At 47.7% G+C, this 17,142-nt stretch overlaps 1 protein-coding gene across 1 annotated transcript; it reads right to left on the reverse strand.

Annotated features, from left to right (window-relative positions):
* Positions 1-8,487: 8,487 nt before the first annotated feature.
* LOC128897706 (transcription cofactor HES-6-like) lies at positions 8,488-10,735 on the reverse strand. Its single transcript, XM_054166954.1, is given in 4 exon segments — positions 8,488-10,236; positions 10,324-10,410; positions 10,558-10,695; positions 10,697-10,735. Coding segments are annotated over 4 exon segments (867 nt in total). The 3' UTR covers positions 8,488-9,633.
* Between the last annotated feature and the right edge of the window lie 6,407 nt (positions 10,736-17,142).

Raw genomic sequence — 17,142 nt, forward strand, 5'->3', positions numbered from 1 at the left:
TTAACCTCTTGATTCATGCATTTCCAAAGACGACTTCCAGAATTTTCAGACGTAAAATTTGCTACCCAGTTGAGAGGAGGGAATATGAGAGGGTAAAATCTGTGATTTGCTCTGCAGGAGCATTCCCAGGAGTACGCTTACAAACAGCCTTCCCCAAACCTTGCAGACTTCATCAGCACACAGAAGCTGATGGCCAAAACTTACATTTAATTACAGCAGTTTCCTCACAGTATCTGCAGCCTTACAAGTGTGGTGTGCTCCATATCTCTAAGCCCCTTAGATAGGATGGGTTGAACCGTGACACCTGGGCTATATATAGAAGGTGACAGTTTGCTGCTCTGGAAACATTTGGGTTGTTGCACTCTGGTTTGTGATTTTCATGAAAGAATTAGAGGAAGAGCATAACAACACAGTTCCAAAGGGCACTGCCTCTTCTTTGAAATTGCTCAACAGGGCCTTTTTAAAAATAGTTTTATCAAGAGCAAATGACTATTTTATCTTTCTCTGGGTGAGATGTAGTGCTTCCTTGTCAGGGAGAGAATTTGAGAAAGAGATTAAGAAGAATGTCTCTGAGTCATGTGGGTATTTGGATCTTTAGGAACAGTTTAGTTGGAGACAAAGAGCTGTTAAAATACAGACACAACGGAAGGCAGAGGGTTAAATCTGTGTGCCTCCATGGGCTGTGACCATAACAAATGAGAAAGTTGTCAAAACACAGAAGGCTGGAATTGCCCTGTGTCTAGACAACAAGGAGGGAAACAAAATATTTGAAGAGGAGCGAAAAGTGATGTCTAAAGCTTTTGGCAAAAGAAGCTGAAGCTGCAGAACCCAACCCCACCAAGTTGTGTGGGCAAACTGGGTCCTCTGCTAAGCTGCGTTTCCAAACTGTCAGTCTTGGTACAGGTCTGAACGTTAAGGTAACATTTAGAAACCAAGACAAATCACAATTGTGTGTCCAGACACTTCAGATTTTGGTTTCTGGGGGGGGAAAAAAAAAGAACCCCAAATAGTAATTAGGCTCCTTGAATCCATCTGTGGCTTTATTCAGAGCAATGTGTGAAACAGTTTTGTCTAAACAGTTTCTTAATATAAAATATTCTCTAAAAACAAAGCCAGCAACTGCAAAATATGTAAGAAATTATGCCCTTTTGTTTCAGGGGAAGACCAGGGGAAGTGGAAGCCTTTCCGCTTCTGAAGGTGCTGCTTTTGTTTCTGGCTGCTCAAATGCCATGGTTACAAGCATTACAGAAAACAAACCAGTGACACCAGGTAGGCCCTCCCACTATTTTCCAGCAGTCCCTGTTACTCTGCCCCTTAGCAGGCAATGGAACAAGGCTGAATGCTGATGTGTTTCAGCAAAAGAAAGGACCGGATGTAAAAGTCGTCTCCTTTGGGCCAGAGAGATGAATCCTCCCCATTACATTGCAGGATTCAGCTACATCTCTAGGGGAAATGTGTTGTGAGCAACAGTTTTGTTTTGGTTTCTCATCAACCAGAAATGAAGGAAAGGTCAAGACAACACCCTTAGCTGGAGGCTTCCCCCTCAACTGATAGGTTTCCCCAAAAGTAGTTAGCTGGATCCCCAGCTAAATCCCTTGGCCAGCCATTGCTTTTTTCTTGTGGCAATGACCCTATGTTACAGTGGACTCACTGTGGTGAATGACTGTGCTGTGACTGTCTGTATACAAGATTTAAAGTTATTTGATGTACCATAAAATGAATTCAAGGTGGGAGGTAATGGTTGAGAATTCCCATGGTATAGCCAACACTGCAGGGATCCATTTTCCCAGAGCAGTATTCTTGGAAGCATGCTACTTGGGAGCCAAAGGGGAAGAACAAAAAGCCCACAGCCAAACCAGGAAAATGCTTGAATGCATGTAACTATTCTTTCCTGATCTACATTTTTTTACATGGCACTGATTATGTTTGTTTGCATATTTAATTTCCCCTCTGGCCTTTGTCATTTCCATCTGTTAACATGCATGTAAATTTAATGCATGCTGAGTCAGTGGTCATTCCTAGGCTGACTGAGGAGAACTTGTCTCTGTAGTATTCAGGGGTGGATGGGACTTGACAAACCTGTCTGGGTGGCCAAATAAAGCAAAAAAAATAGAACATATGCATCTGTCATTCACCCTAGATACCTCAACACTCACTATTTATGCCATACCTTAGTGCTTCACTCAAGATCTGAGTTTCAAAATATTTTAGTCATAGGAGACCACAGAATGTAAATTTTGAGAAGGTTTTTTGCATCTGAATCGGCCAGTTACACAATAAAAATCCTGCCTTGAGAGGTGTGTGACCAAATCTCTGTTGATGTAATTCTGGAGTGAAATCCAGACTGCATGAATGGAGGGGGGAGTGTCCAGCAGCAGACTTGGTTCTAGCAAAGAGAGGCTTTACTTGCTTTGAGTATACTTGAATCTCATGTGTAATACTGAATAAAGAAGAAACCACTGATTGCATTCAGCAGCAGTCACTCCTGTGACTGGCAGCAAAAGCCAGGGAAGACCTGACAGTTCTGAGTGATGAGGATATGCTCTGCCCCTATAGATTCTCTTCTGGCAATGGGAAAGCCAGGTTATTTTTCATAAGCTCCTCTGCAGCTTTACCTCCTGCTTTTAATCCATGCTGTAAATGAATTGATTATAGCAGCTGTAAATTGCTGTGTAACTATGTAAACTCATAAAAGGTGCAGCCAATTTGTTGGCAGATTCCCTTTTTATCTCTTCTTCCCCTGTCAAAAAACCCTGAGAGAATACTTCTCCCTTCTTGGTGAAGCCTTGCTGGAACTATACAAGAGCAAAATGTTAACTGGTGATTGGTATAACAACTGCTGCATTGATTTACTAATATTTTCATTGCATCTTTTAATTATTTTTTTTTTCTTTTTAATAAATAAACTTTGAGGTGTCAAGCATGCAGATAGGTATTCCTGCTAGTCATCCCTGGAAATGCGGCCAGCAGACCAGCTAGCAAAAAGCTGAGCGGTAAGAGATTGTGTGCTGCTTTGGGGGTGGGGAGTGGGTGGTGTTTACTTATTAAAAAGAGGTTACAATTTCACAAACAGAGGAGTGGTGCTTCTGGGAAGGAACGGGGGTGGGGACAGACTCCTAAGCACAGAGCATCAGGATCTTGGGTTTTGCATTGTATTTTGAAGACTCCCTTTGTCACCGACTGGAGTTTTCAAGCCTTGGAACAACACTGGGGGGGTTCAGTGTTGGCTGAAAGGATGTGAATCATTTTTCCTGCTTCCTACAGCCATTGGAAGTGCAGTCTGTCCTGCTGTCACTTGAGTCACTGGGGCTGGCCTGCACTGTGGCAGCCAGCATGGTCACTGCTGAGCGGCAGCAGTCAGTGGTGCAGATAACACACACAGCAGCAGCAAAGCAGCTGTGATGACCTGTTGGCTGCTTGGTTGTCCCTGTCGTCTGTGTAACAGTGCTGCTCTGGGCAACTGCTGCTGTGTGTACAAACAGGGCACCTAAAGTATGTTGTGAGAATAGCAGTGCCTTCTGAGTCCCTCTTTTTAAGACCAAGCACATTCAGGAGCTTTGCAAATTATGTGTTGCTTCATATAAAGCTTTTCAGGAGCTAAAGAACCTACTGGGTGCTCTGTACATGCATCAAAAAGTTCCTGAGGATAGCATTGCTCACTTGTAGGTTGCTGTCATGGACTGAGAACCTGTGCTGGATTAGTAAGAATCCTCTGATTCAGCAGAGGGGTTAAGGAGTGGGAGGATTTGGGCTGCTGTGAGAGTGGCAGTTACTCAGTAGATTTGCTCCAGAATCCTAGATTTTGGTAAGAAGCTGTGTATTCCCTCTGCCTAGGTGAGGGGTTTCAGTTACACTTGTCTTCTGACCACTTTATGCCCTGTGAAGGCTCATACGTGTGTAATGTAGTCTCAGACTTCTGCTGCTCTGCAGGCATCTGCTGAGGGCCCATTGAGAGAAAGGAATCGCTGTGTTGTTTTGGAAAGCAGCAATGTGTATGTGTGGCCCATGTAGGGGTCAGACAGGAAGAATGAAGAAGCCCTTGTTTTACAAAGTTGGGTCACAGATACCAAATTGCATTTGCAGGCCCAAAGGAGGCAAATTTACTGTAACCTTGTGTGATTCAGGCCTTGGTGAGTTATGCAGATACTGTGAAGAACCTCTCCCAGCTTGGTTGATAATGGAGTTGATGTGCATCTTCTGGGCTTTTCTCAGCCTGTGGAACGCGGACTGTAAAAGCTGTTGAATGGTGAGAGTAGAATGGATTTTATAGTGACTTCAGGTAGAGTGGTCCACTTCTGGTGAACTCAGTTAAGAGTAGGGAGAATTAAATTCTGTGATTTTTCTAGCATGATTCTCAGTCATGGATAGTCCAAAGCAATCACAGTGAAGCTTCCACAGGAGGCTGGGAGAAGCTGAAACCCACTTTGAAACAGATCTGAGTGGGCGTGCAGGCACTGGGTGATACTCAGTGACTTCCCTTTCCCCTTAATGGAAACATTGTTCTAAGGATATGTTTAAGTGTGCCTCTTTGGTTGTGCTTTTAAATTAGGCTGCTTTACTTTGTATTGAAATGGTCTGGAGTTCAGTTGAGGGTGAACAAATATGGGCAATTCCTGAAGCTATCTGCAGACATGTTTGAAGATACCCTAGGTCTGCAATTTTCCAGATGTAAAGAAAGCTACTCACCATGCTTTCAACCTGTATTTTAGCCTGAGATCAATGTACAAACTGGAAAACCACAAACTGAGTTAATCTTCTACTTAAGAAATCTAAGGCCAGAAGGGATCAACTAATACAATTGCTTGTATGTTGTTTTACTAAGTAGGTTTTGGTTGTAACCAAAGCAACTTGAATTTGCTTCTGGAAAGACACTGATTTGCTTGACCCGGTGACATGAGGAGAAAGGGAATTCATGGCTCCTTTCAGTGTTTAATGTCCATCTTTTTCCTCTTAATTTCAAACAGCTTGGACTCACCACCTAGCTCTTGGCATTTAAGGCTCTACTTTACTGAGTTAAAAGACTTTTTGAACCCATGACACAGCCTGGTAAGTGAGCAATGTAACATATGTATAACACAACATATGGAGTGTAACTAATCAAATCACCCTCAGTCATCATCTTGTTTAACTAAAATAAGCTTTAAACCTCTTGCTGTAAGGTTATAGTTTCATGTTTTAATGTTTTCTGCACCAGCTTTGATTTTGTTTTTTAACACGCTTAAAATGCAGTGCAATGAATTGCACTTGCTGAAAACAATAAGGAAATGTTAATGTTGTATAGGGAACTTAAAATCCCATGGAAGGAGAGAGGCTGGTGGTGTTGGGGTGGTTTTCCCCCTTTTAAGCCTCTCAGGCTTCTGCATGAACTAAACCAAAGTGCACAATTTAGTGACACTATCCAATTTAGGTAACTGTGGACTCAGGAAATATCTGTAAGAAAGAGTATAAATGCAACTTGGAATTGGGTATCTGGTGCCAGAAAATGAAAATGTGTCGTTGGAAGCCAAGGAAGGATAGGTTTCTGGCTAAGATAGCTGGATTAGTGGATTGTTTGGATCCTGAAGTTTTCCTTGCACTTCCTGCATGACCTCGTTCAAACCACTGTGCCCATTTGTGGAGCAAGAATATGTTTTTGTCCTGGGTCCCATCCATAGTGGCTTTCTGTGTTTCCATGGTCCAAGTGAATATGACCCAAGCTGTGGCTGATGGGGCAAACTCAGCAGGAGACATGCTGTTTAGCCAAGTTGTTTTCATCACCAGAGCAAAGACAGAGCTGCTTAGACAAGAGCCTTGGTGTGTCCTGAAAGTTGAACACCAGACTTGTGAAACCCAATCCATGGCCCTGCAGGGTAGAGGAGTAGTTAGGGCTGAAGAACTACTGGAAAACCTGAAATCTGGGCTCCAACAGCTGGAGGTGGCAAGACTGGAGGGCCCTTTGGGCATGGTGCAATGTGTCAAGATTCTGGATGCCAGGATTAACCAACATTTATCCCAGCACACTTCTTAGAGAAATACATCTTCCATTTTTGTGACCTCTTTCGATAACATTCTACTCACGGTGGTAAGAAATGTAAGCACTGTGTTAGACAGGTATGAACTATCTGCTTAGCAAGGATTTCCCTCTGTGTGCATCCCCTCAACCCACTGCTGAGGGCTGGACTGGTTTTATTTGTCTGCTTTATTACTTAATTGGAATGGAGACTGAGACATTGATTTATTTGGAGAGGAAAGCTCTGTAGGGAGCTATGTAATACATGCTAGTGGGAGACAAAGGAAGATGTGAGTTGATTTGGACAATCTGAAAGCTCAATCTTGCTTCCTGGCCAGAGGACTCCAACAAACAACCTGTATGTATTGCCAAGAGGTTAGGAGAAGATTTGAACAGAAAGTCCTCCCAGCTGACCTGCTCTAACAAGGAGCAGTTCTCCCCTGCAATAAGTGTGAGTGACTGACATGCAAAGAGAGGGGAAAATGAGCCCTTCTTTCTATTATTCTTCAACTGCATATCAAACGAAAGCCCTCCTGTTAGTGTGCTGCTCCTCTCTCCTTTTACAAGGCAGTGCACTGTCAGATCAGATAGTCTGTTTGTATTACTTTGGAATGGAAAAGAATAAAGGCAGTTTCTATAAAGGAGGACTTGAAAAGGCTTCACCAGATTTTCATCAGAGCTGCTGGAAACCTTTCTTTCCCTGCACTGCCCCTTCCACAGCCCCACCCCCAAAATGCTCACCTCTTCCTGCCTTTGCCAGGGAAGTGTCAGATTTGACACCTTTGCAGTAAGGTACAGAAATGCAAATGGAGAAATACAGCAACACCTAATCAGAGGATGTAAACTTTCTGTGAACCTGATTTGTGGATTAAATAAAACAAAAAAGGGGGGGTTGGGGGGGGCATATTGCTAACACATTTCTAAAATGCTTTTGACACTTCTTTAAAAAGTGGTAGCACTGTTTTGACCTGGCTTTTTATTTTCAGCTGATACAGGACTGAGTGCCCAGGAAAAAAGGCTTGTAATTGCTCTGCTGTGGCTCTTCCTAACCATCCTGGCTTTGGTTTTGCAGGTGGCCGGGCTGCTGTGGCCCCAGGCTCTCAGCCCCTCTGCCCGTTTCCTTCTGCAGCAGCAAGGATGGGATGTACCCAGGACTCCAGCCATCATGACAGATGTGTGGAAGTGGCATGGATCCACCGGCCCAGGAGGGTTACTCGAGGTGTGGATGTGCAACAGGAATGGGAGCAGGTACACAGGGAAGGACAGCTTCAGCTCGTTCTCCAGGGCTGATACAGGAACAGTCAAGCGACACATCTGCAATGCTATTTAGCAAAGATGACTCTGTTGCTAGCCCCCACTATCCACTGCTGAACCAAAGGTGGCACTTTTATGTTGACTCTTGTCACTGAAGTGTCAGGATTTGCACTTGCTTTCACAGGAGTGTTACAGAAGAGCCCTAACCCGGAGGTCTTTCATGTCATGGAAATTAAGTGAAGCCAAGCTTCCTCTGGTGTTCCTGCAGCAGCTGAGGACCTGGCATGGCCGCACCAGCCCAGGACCAACCCTGGATGGCATGCTAGAAGATGGCCAGCTCAAGCCACAGACAGCTGCACAGCAGTGTTAGGTAGGTAAGTGTGCTGTTGTGAGCGAGGCTGGGCTGTTGTGCTGAGGAAAGGGGAATCTTCTAGATGGTAACAGCAGGGGGCTCTGCCAGTGCAGCAGGGTAAGGTGCTGCAACATGTCATATATGGTGCTTTTGGTATTGCTGTCAGGGGTAATGACGCAGAAGTGGAGAGTGAAGTACCAAAAACTAGGGGGTGATTGTGTGTAGCTTTGTAAAAACAAACCTGGCTTTGCATTGGGGCTAGAGGTGCAGGCTCAGCCCCAGAGGTCATCTTGCATAGAGGGTTGCTACTTTCAGTGCAAGTGTCCCAGGCTGCTCCTTCATTTACACTTCAAGCCCCTAACCTCCCTAAAGCAGAAAGGTCACTATAGAAGCTCTCACCTCCCCTGCTCAGCTGGTTTCTGCCCTTCTCTCCCTGCAGTTCAAAGGGAAGTTAGGACAAAAGGGGATAAGGAGAACCAAACAAACCCAATGGCCCTCTTTTGAATAACAACACTCACCTCAGGTACCTTAAAGAAAAGTACAAAGGAGAGGTAGTACCAGTATCTTAGTTTCCATTTTTATTATTCCACAGCGTTGTTAACAAAAGAAAAGTTACATGTCTACTCTCTTGGGAGTTTGGTTACTTCCTTTTGTGGTTGTTCTGTGTTTGGGAACTTCCATATATTAAGCAACTCCACCATCCTTTGTTTTTCTCTTCACCATGACTGCTCTCTGAAAGGTATTAACACAGTATAGGCAACCTGGCATCTCCCAAAAGTAGGAACAGGGGAGGTGGTGTCAAATGTCATGTAGAGGAGTGCTGAGGGTTCCCCTTAGACGTTTTGTAACTTGGAAGAGCACTTTCCAAGTCTGTTGCACACTCTATTAGTCTCCACACCCCCCATGAAGTCATGCCCCAGGACAGGATTTGCCTACCATTTCTGAAGTTAGGGCTGTATCCATATGGAAATACCTTCAGAGGGCAGATCAAGTAGAGTAGGTTCGAGATGGGCCTCCAGATAAACCAGCCCAGAAATCTGTGGCCTAATATATCAACCTTACACCAGTATGACTTTGCTCACTGCAATAACTTCTAGTTTTAAACAAAAGGAACATTTGAATCCCAATACTTGAGCTAACAATGCTTAGTACAAGAATTAAGTGCTTAATTACCAGCATTGTTTCCACACTATATACATGTTTGTTAATCGTTAACAATAGGGAAGTGTATTTCTAATGGGTTAGAAGTGCATCCCACTCCACAATACATGCAATCAATGGTGAATTCGGTATTATTTTATTAAAGATTAAAAATAAAAAAAACATTTGACACCCTAATATACAAAAAGTCACAATAAACTCAGATGTGCTAAAAGCAAAATGTGCATAAAGCCACTCATTTCTAAAAGGCACCCTGCCACCAATATCTTTTAAACCTTTGACTAATTCCACCAGGTTTCTAGTTTTCTTTTCCTTCACTGAAGGTGCAACTCTAGACTACTGCGTACAGATGCTAACCACACCAACCCCTTTCAGGGATCTTTGCTATCACTAGAACACTTAAAACTGTGCATGCAGACCCAACTCAAGCTTCTCATGGAGTTAACCATTACAATTTAAAATGCACAAGGGCTTTTTCTTAGAAGAAAAAGGTAGTGATATTCAGGCCACTTATAAGGGCCAAAAGAAAGAGACAGGGTTATAAAATAACTGCTGTGTATCCACCAAGGAGCTTTGCTACTAGAAGCCAACCCACTCCTCCCTTCCCCCATCCCCAACCTCTCATAAAAACAACCCCTGGAGTTACAAAATACCACACACGCACGCACATACACACAGATGAAATGTTAAGCCTTAGCTATTAGCCTGTCAGGGTGTGACAGTATAAGAGTGCCATGGACGCAGGCCCGAGCACAGCGCTGCCAGCCGCACAGAGGCCGGTGGTGCCCCACGCTGCTGGCAGGGCTGCCAGGGAGCGGGGGCCGGCTGTCCTCCCGCTAGGTAGGTAGCTCTGCGTTGACTCCCGCGCGCTGCTCCGTTACCAGGGTCTCCACATGGATTTGGGTAAGCTAGGCGAAGGCAGGCTGTGCGTCTGGGAAGAGTCTAGTCCATCGGTGGAGGTCTGGCCCGGCTCGGCCTCCGCCTCTTCCGAGTCGGAGCAGGTCTCTTCGCTGGGGGAAGGCGAGGGTGCTGAGGCTGGGAGAGCCAGGCAGAGGGAGGAGGCCTCGGCCACCGAGGCCAGCGCCTCGCTGCTGGGCCAGGGGCCGAGGGTGGGATCGGCCAAAACGTCCGCGATCAAGTCCGGGAAGCTGCCTTCGTTGAGGGGCATGGACTCCAGCAGGTGGTTGAGCAGCTCAGCGGCCGTGGTGGCGTCGATGCCGGGACAGCTGGAGACGAAGGTGTGCACCTCGTGCATGCACTGGATGTAGCCGGCGGCGAAGCGCTCGCTGGCTTCGCGATGCAGCCGCCCGCCCTCTGCGCCGCAGGAGACAGAGAGGGGAGCGGGGTGAGGCGCGGCTCGGGCCGGCCTTCCCCCGCCGCCGCCCTGCCGGCACTCACCGAGGGAGCGGCGCTCCAGCACGGCCTGCACCCGCCGCACCGTCAGCTCCAGCACCTCCGCGTTCTCCAGCTTCGCCTGAAACTGACCCGGGGCCCCGCGGCCGTCAGCACGACCCGGCCGCCCGCCCGGCCGCCATCGACCCGCCCGGCCCCCGCCCCGCTGTCTCACCTCGCTGTCGGCCAGCAGCAGCCGCAGCTCCTGCAGACTCTCGTTGATCCGCGCCCGGCGCTTCTTCTCCACAAGCGGCTTCCTCGTCTGCGGGGACGACAGCGCCGTCAGCCCGCCGCCCGCCCGCCCTCCCTCCCTCCCTCCCTCCCTCCTGGCCCCCTCTTTCCCTTCTTCTCCTCCTCCACCTCCCTCCCCCCCCGCCCCCCCGGCGCCGCTGCTACGCCCGCCGCTCACCCTCCTGTCGGCCCTGGCCTCCGTGCCGTCCTCGTCCCCCCGGGGCGAGCGGCCCTTGCTGGGCCGGAAGGAGGGCGCCATGGCGCGACCGGGTAGATTCAGCCAGCGCCTCTCACCTCCAACAGCTCCGCGCCACTCCCCGCCCCGTGCCGTCTTACTTATAGCCTCTCATTTGCATGTCAATGAGCCCATTGGCCGCGACGCGCGGGCAGCCGCCGCAGCGTTGGCCGAATGGACCAATGACAGCCGGGCGCTTTGTCTGCGCCGGGGCGGGGTGCGCGCCTCCAGACTGTGGTTGCCGTCGTCGCCGCACTGCCCGCTGGCATCTGTCCGGCATTGTTGGCCCGGCCCGGTGCAGGCTTGGCTTCGCCACCGGCGCTGGACGGCCCTTCGCTCCCCGGGGCTTGTCACGTCCAGGCAGCAGGGAGGAGGCTGACAATGCACTGGGAAGGGGACTTGCCCTTTGACTGCAGCGCTGGGTTAGGTGGATCACCCCAAAAGTCCCCCGGGCCACCGACCTTCCACTGTTTGTGGGTTCAAAGCTTTGTGAAACTCGTGTCGGGCTGCAAACGTGTTTGAACGTTCGTTGGAGCGTGGCCCTGGGGCTGTGGGTGCAGCAACGCGTGGGCCTGGCAGAAGCTAGGTTGAGCCCCTCGCAGGAAGCCAGCAGGTTCTGAGCGTGCACAGCAGCCAGTGGGGCTTGTCTTTGGGTCTTGTCCCTATCCAAATGGGTGGGGAGATTGTTAAAGTCTGTCTCTTTCGGCCAGGTGGGGTTTGGGGATGTGCCTGAGACAACAGGCAGGTTTGGGGCCATGTAGTACTGTGGCCGGTTTCTCACCATATAGTAAGGCTGTACACCATGGCTGGTTTCAGGCCGTTGCAGCAGGGCTGCATCACACACCATGGCTGTTCTCCAGCAGCCGGCCTGGAGGAGGCCATGCAGCCCTTCCCTAGCCCGAGGTGGGGGGGCTGCTTGCCCACCCGGTGGCCGTGGGGACCCGGGTCCTGAATGCTCGTTGCTGTCCCTGGGTGCATCGTAGCCCTCTGCCTGCCTTTGGCTGAAAGAGCTGTGTAGGCCAGCTTTGTGCGGGTAACTTGATGCTGATGACAGTTGGCAGCTGCAGTTCCCCCAGCAGACTGAGGCAAATAAAAGCATTAGGGCTCGTCCCTGAGGAGAGCGACAGGTGTTCGCTCCCGCTCCTTTGTTTCCCTCCTTTTATTCTCCTCGCTAATGCATGTCATATTTTTACCGCCTGAGGAAATGGGAGACACATCCCCTGCTGGAATCAGCATTGCCACCACAGAGCTGCACACTCGTCTCTATACGTGTCCAGCACAGCTTCTCTCATACTTTTGCATTCTCCTGGTTTATTTCACCACTGAAAAGCCCAGGGATCGCCCCCTGGTTTGGTGATGCTGAGGCTTTCCTTGCTGAGAGGTCCATCAAGAACTGGTGCACCCGGCTTTGTTTCTTCTTGTTGATCTGCAGTTACGTTAGAGTTCGTGCTGGTACCTGTGCTGTTTAATATTTTTATCAATGATATAGACAGTTGGATCAAATGTACCATCCGCCAGTCTGCAGATGATACCAAGCTGAGTGGTGCTCTCAATATACAGAAGGGACAGGATCTCATTCAGAGGGACCTCGACAAGCTGGTGAGGTGGGCACAAGTGAACTGCATGAGGTTCAACAAGAGCAAGTGCAGGGCTCTGCACCTGGGCTGGGACAAGTCTCACTATCAGTACAGGCTGGGGAATGAGACGATATAGGAAGCAGCCATGCGGAAAAGGAGTTGGGGGTGCTGGTGGATGAAAAGCGAGCAGGCAGTGTGCACTTGCTGCCCAGAAGGCCAATGGTGAGACCTCACCTGGCATACTGTGTACAGCTCTGGAGCCCTCAATACAGGAAGGACATAGACCTGATGGAGTGGTTCCAGAGGAGGGCCATGAATGTTATTAGGGGGCTGGAGCACCTCTACTGTGAAGACAGGCTGAGGGAGATGGGGTTGTTCAGCCTGCAGAAGAGAAGGCTTCTGCAAGACCTAATAGTGATCTTCCAGGACCTGATGGGGGCCTACAAGAAGGATGGAGAGAGACCGTTTACAAAGGCCTGTAGGGATAAGACAAGAGGCAATGACTTCACACTAGAGAACAGCAGATTTAGATTGGATGTTAGGAACAAGTTCTTAGCATGAGGATAGTGGAACACTGGAGGAGATTGCTCAGGGAGGTAGTTGAGGCCCCATGCCTGGAGATATTCAAGGTGAGGCTGGACAGGGCTCTGGGCAGCCTGATCTAGTTGAGGATGCCCCTGCTTACTGCAGAGGCAGTTGGCCCTGATGGCCTTTAAAGGTCCCTTCAAACCCAGAGTATTCTGTGATTCTATAATTCTATGACTCCATCCTGCCCAGTCCAGTGGGTATAGGCATGTGCTCTGAGAAAGGCCAGGGTAGCTCTTAGCTAGTCCCACTCTTACTTGACTCTGCTTTTCATTTTCAGTGTTCCATACAAACATCCCTGCTTGCAGTGCATTCATCCATGTCTGAGAGCAAACTGGGATACAGATACTCAGCACTGTCTTCACCTGGCCACCACAGAGGTATGCATCAGGGAGAAAGCTAGCACATGGGACCTCTTGGCTGGAAACCTAAGCTCAGACCACTTTCTTTATGGACAGGAGATTTTATTTTCCTAAGGGTGCTTCTGTTATGTTCATTCTATTGTAAAGCAACAATGCTTGGATTTTGGCAGTTTTCTCTGTAGATGATGTTTCCTTGCACCAGGCAGAAGCAAAGTGGGATGTTATGGGACTAGATGACTAAATCTGTCTGTCCATTTATGCACCTAGTGCACCATGTAACACAATGTGGAAGCTGTCTTATCCTTTTCATGGGCAACATTAACACAAACTAAACAGAAATACTGTCTAGGCCAGGCTAAGTACATCACATTTTTGTCTTTAAGCAGGTTAGAGACACCTGTAAATGTATTTCCTGTGTAGCTTATTTGTAGTTAGCCTAAATGGGAAGGAAAAAAGACAACTGTATGGGTGCCAACTACAACTGAGTAATGAGTGTCATGATTTTGAAGGAGCCATCTTTGTTCTGATCCAAAGCTGGGCATGCAAGATCAGCAGACACATGTAAAACCACATGCACACACACACACACTCTTGTAAAATCTGCAGGAGCACAGTGAATGTATGCAATCACTTGGCAAAAGGTGAACTCCCAGAGTTTGTGAGCTCGTTTTGCCTTCAGAGAGAGCCTAGCTTTTCCTAGCATAACAGAGGTGCTCCAAGAGTGGGTTGTTTTGCTGGTGTGACTTCTGATTTACAGAAGCAGCTTTGCACCACTGTGTCCACAGAGGCAGTCCCCAAATCTGTGAGGCCACTTTACTGCGGTTTGCATAGGTCGTGTTTCAGAGCTAGCTTTGGTTAAAGCTGCTGCAGGGTTAATCGAGGAAAATGTCAAATGATGGAGTTCCTGACTTCACCTCAGTCACAATTCAAATGTATCAGGACTTGTGTGATGAAACGCTGGTGGCTGCTGAACAGCAACTGTTTCTTGCAAGCCTCAGAACTACATGGTTGTGAGCAGTGAGGAGCCATAGGCACAGGGTACGGACTTCTGGATCACGAGGACACTCCAGCAGTGGGCTAGCCAATGTTGGCCAAGAATAGCCTGAGAGAGTTGGCCATGGCTATGGCATCCTATTTCTGTTCTGACTTGGTGAACACTGATGTCAAGGTACTTTATACATTGCAGGCTCTTGCTCCACAGTGTCTCCTTCTGTATTTTCATTGAAAAACTGCTAGTCAAATGAGCAGACAAACACTGAAGCTGTTTGTGCCGGGCATTAAAAATGTATGTGCCACAAATACCAGGGTATTGCTAGGGCTGCCGTTCTGGAGGAGGAAGTCACTGCAGGCTATCTGCTCTAGCCCACAGGGATGATATGACATTTTGGTGCCACTTCGAACAAGTTCCATCACATCAGGTGAAGCGATTCATGATAACCTCATGCATTTTAATGGAAATGTCAACTGCAATGTAGTAAGAGAAAATGTTCCTTAGATAGCCTGTCTAATATCTCAGTGCTTGCCCATGCATGGTGGATCCTGAAGGGGATTGCAGTAAACCCATTGACTCATCTCTATCGTTCTTTTCAGGTTAAACCCATCCTGCTGTCTGTTGATAAGGGAGGTGTCTGGACACTGCTTTGTCCTTAATGGAGGGTGGGAATTTGCCCTCTGTTAGAGCAGGGAGGTCTGTCCTGCCAGGGGCTGGTGCTCCTGCACATGATGCAAATTGCTGTCTAGGAAAGAAGCAGCATAATCTTAGGAAAAATAATGGGATCAGTGCCCTGCTGCATGGATTCTCCTGCAAGTTCATGTGTAGAGTAATGCAGCATGTAACAGGTTTTAATTCTTTGTAGATCATATATGGTCACTAATGCAGCTGTGGTGACAGCAGCAAAGGTAACTGTGGGAGACAACCCTGCAGCTTCAGCCACTTGCCATGTGTTTTGAAGGCCCAGATTAATGGCAATTTCTCTTGGGATGTGGGAGCTTGCAATATAATGCCTCACACTTCTGTGTGAGTGACTGGGGGGAATTGAAAGGTCTCTAGGTCTCAGAACATCCACAGAGACATAATGCAGCTCTGGAAAGTTTTAAGGACTTCTACAGTCAAGTGTGCTGCCATCCACGTTTTGAGTCTAGGGCACCCAGGCTCTATGTGGATAATATAATCAGAGCACGGGATAAAGACATGATGAGCATGGACAAGGCCCATTGGAAATGCTTGAGTAGTTTCTTTCATAAATGGTATAACATCTGTTGTCGTCGGAGGCACAAGTTCCTGTCAAAGAGACACGTCATCCTTATAAATATTAATGGGGCATATAAATGGTGGTGGGTGTGAACTGTGGTGGATGTTAGGTTAATGGGTGAATTGCTCCTTAGGCATCAGTTTGCTGTCATCATACTTATTTCTACACTAACAAATACAAACTGTTTAGGTGACAGAACGAGCAAAGAGCTATCTTCCCCCTCCTTCTCTCCCTGGGGTCCCTTCACAAATGAAATGTGTACAGTAATTAGTCTCCTGCCTTATCTCTGATGAAAATTAGTCCCACTCACAGAACCAAGGTGGAGGGGAGCATGCCTGGAGCTGGGAGAGCTGAGGGCTGTATGTGATAGATGAAGTGAATGAGAGAGGCAGTTTGGAGAAGTTCGCGGCATTCCCCATCAGCTTGATCCTAGCAGCCTGTAGTGCTATTGATTTCCCTTGCTGTTAAAAGCAGACGTTTCAGAGAAAAACTGGGCTGAACATCACTGACCCGCTCTTGGACTTGAATGTGTTACTGCAAATCGTATTTGCTTCCTTGAGCACTGTGTTTCTGTATCCCCTTTCGAAAACCGTGAGGCTTTTCCTATTCTTTTTTTACGTATCAGCAGGTTTGGCAGCAGTGCTTGTGCTCATCAGCTGGGGCACAGAGGAACGCTTCATGCCAGCTACAACACTAATGAGCAGCATTCAAAAGAGGCTTATGTCCACTCACAGAAGAGCCCCAAGACTTCATTTGCTGCCTTTGAAGGGTTGGGTTCCCCTTGGACTGAGAGGATGGGCCCTGCTTTCCGCCATTTCAAAGGTACCTCTGGTGAGATTCAAATGCTGTGCTGAGCTAGCAGAGCCTCTCTCCATGGGTGAGTGATGGATGGGTGTCATGCGTTGGCAGCTCCCCCCAGCAAAACCCTGTGTGCCACTTTCATTGCCTTGTCATTCTTTCCCCTCAACCTGTTGGGCTCCAGTAAAGATATGTCTAAACTCATATATCATTGCAAACTGCTTCAACACCTACTGTTCAGCTTATGGTCTGTTGTCACTGACTGTGGCAGGGCCAAGAGTGTTGTGAGGTTAGAGACACCATCGCTTCATCCCGTGGTGTTTGTGGAAGTTATTTCAGGGAGGTGAGAATAACTATCTGAAACAAATACATGTTTGGAGGTTTTTTTTCAGTTGGATTAAAAAAACCAAATCTGCCTGTGCTGCTTCAGGAAGCCATTGATAGTTTTTCCAGGGAAGCCTCTTGCATTTCATTTCTCTAATACTTTTGCTGTTTGAAAGTTACCCTAATTATGGGGCTGACTTCATCGTAGGCTCTGTCCTATCTTTGTAACAGTGATGTGTGTATCACTGGTCCTCCTCTGCAAGATACTTTTATTAGTTCCTAACTGACTTACAGGCATCCTCATTAAAGTGCTTTTTCTTCAGAGAAAGTGCTGAATCCTTTAAGCATGATCCTGACTAAGGCTGAAGGCTTTTTAAAGTGTATGCCCTTTAGAGAGTGTTTCTTCCAACACAGTGCCTGGCCAGGGTAACTCCCAGGCTGTACCTCTGGCAGTGACGCTCCAAGTTTGTTGAAAGGACACAGGTTTTATTTTAATCAGATTAACATGTACATAACCAGGCTCTGAACCTTGCTCCAGTGCATTTGTGAAATGCTGTAGCAAATGCCTGCTTTCATAAGATCTCACATGTTTGCATTCCCATTGCAAACTATGTATCTGTAGGTGGGGGA

Source organism: Dryobates pubescens, chromosome 13 (assembly GCF_014839835.1).
Source record: "Dryobates pubescens isolate bDryPub1 chromosome 13, bDryPub1.pri, whole genome shotgun sequence".
Classification (NCBI taxonomy): Eukaryota; Metazoa; Chordata; class Aves; order Piciformes; family Picidae; genus Dryobates; species Dryobates pubescens.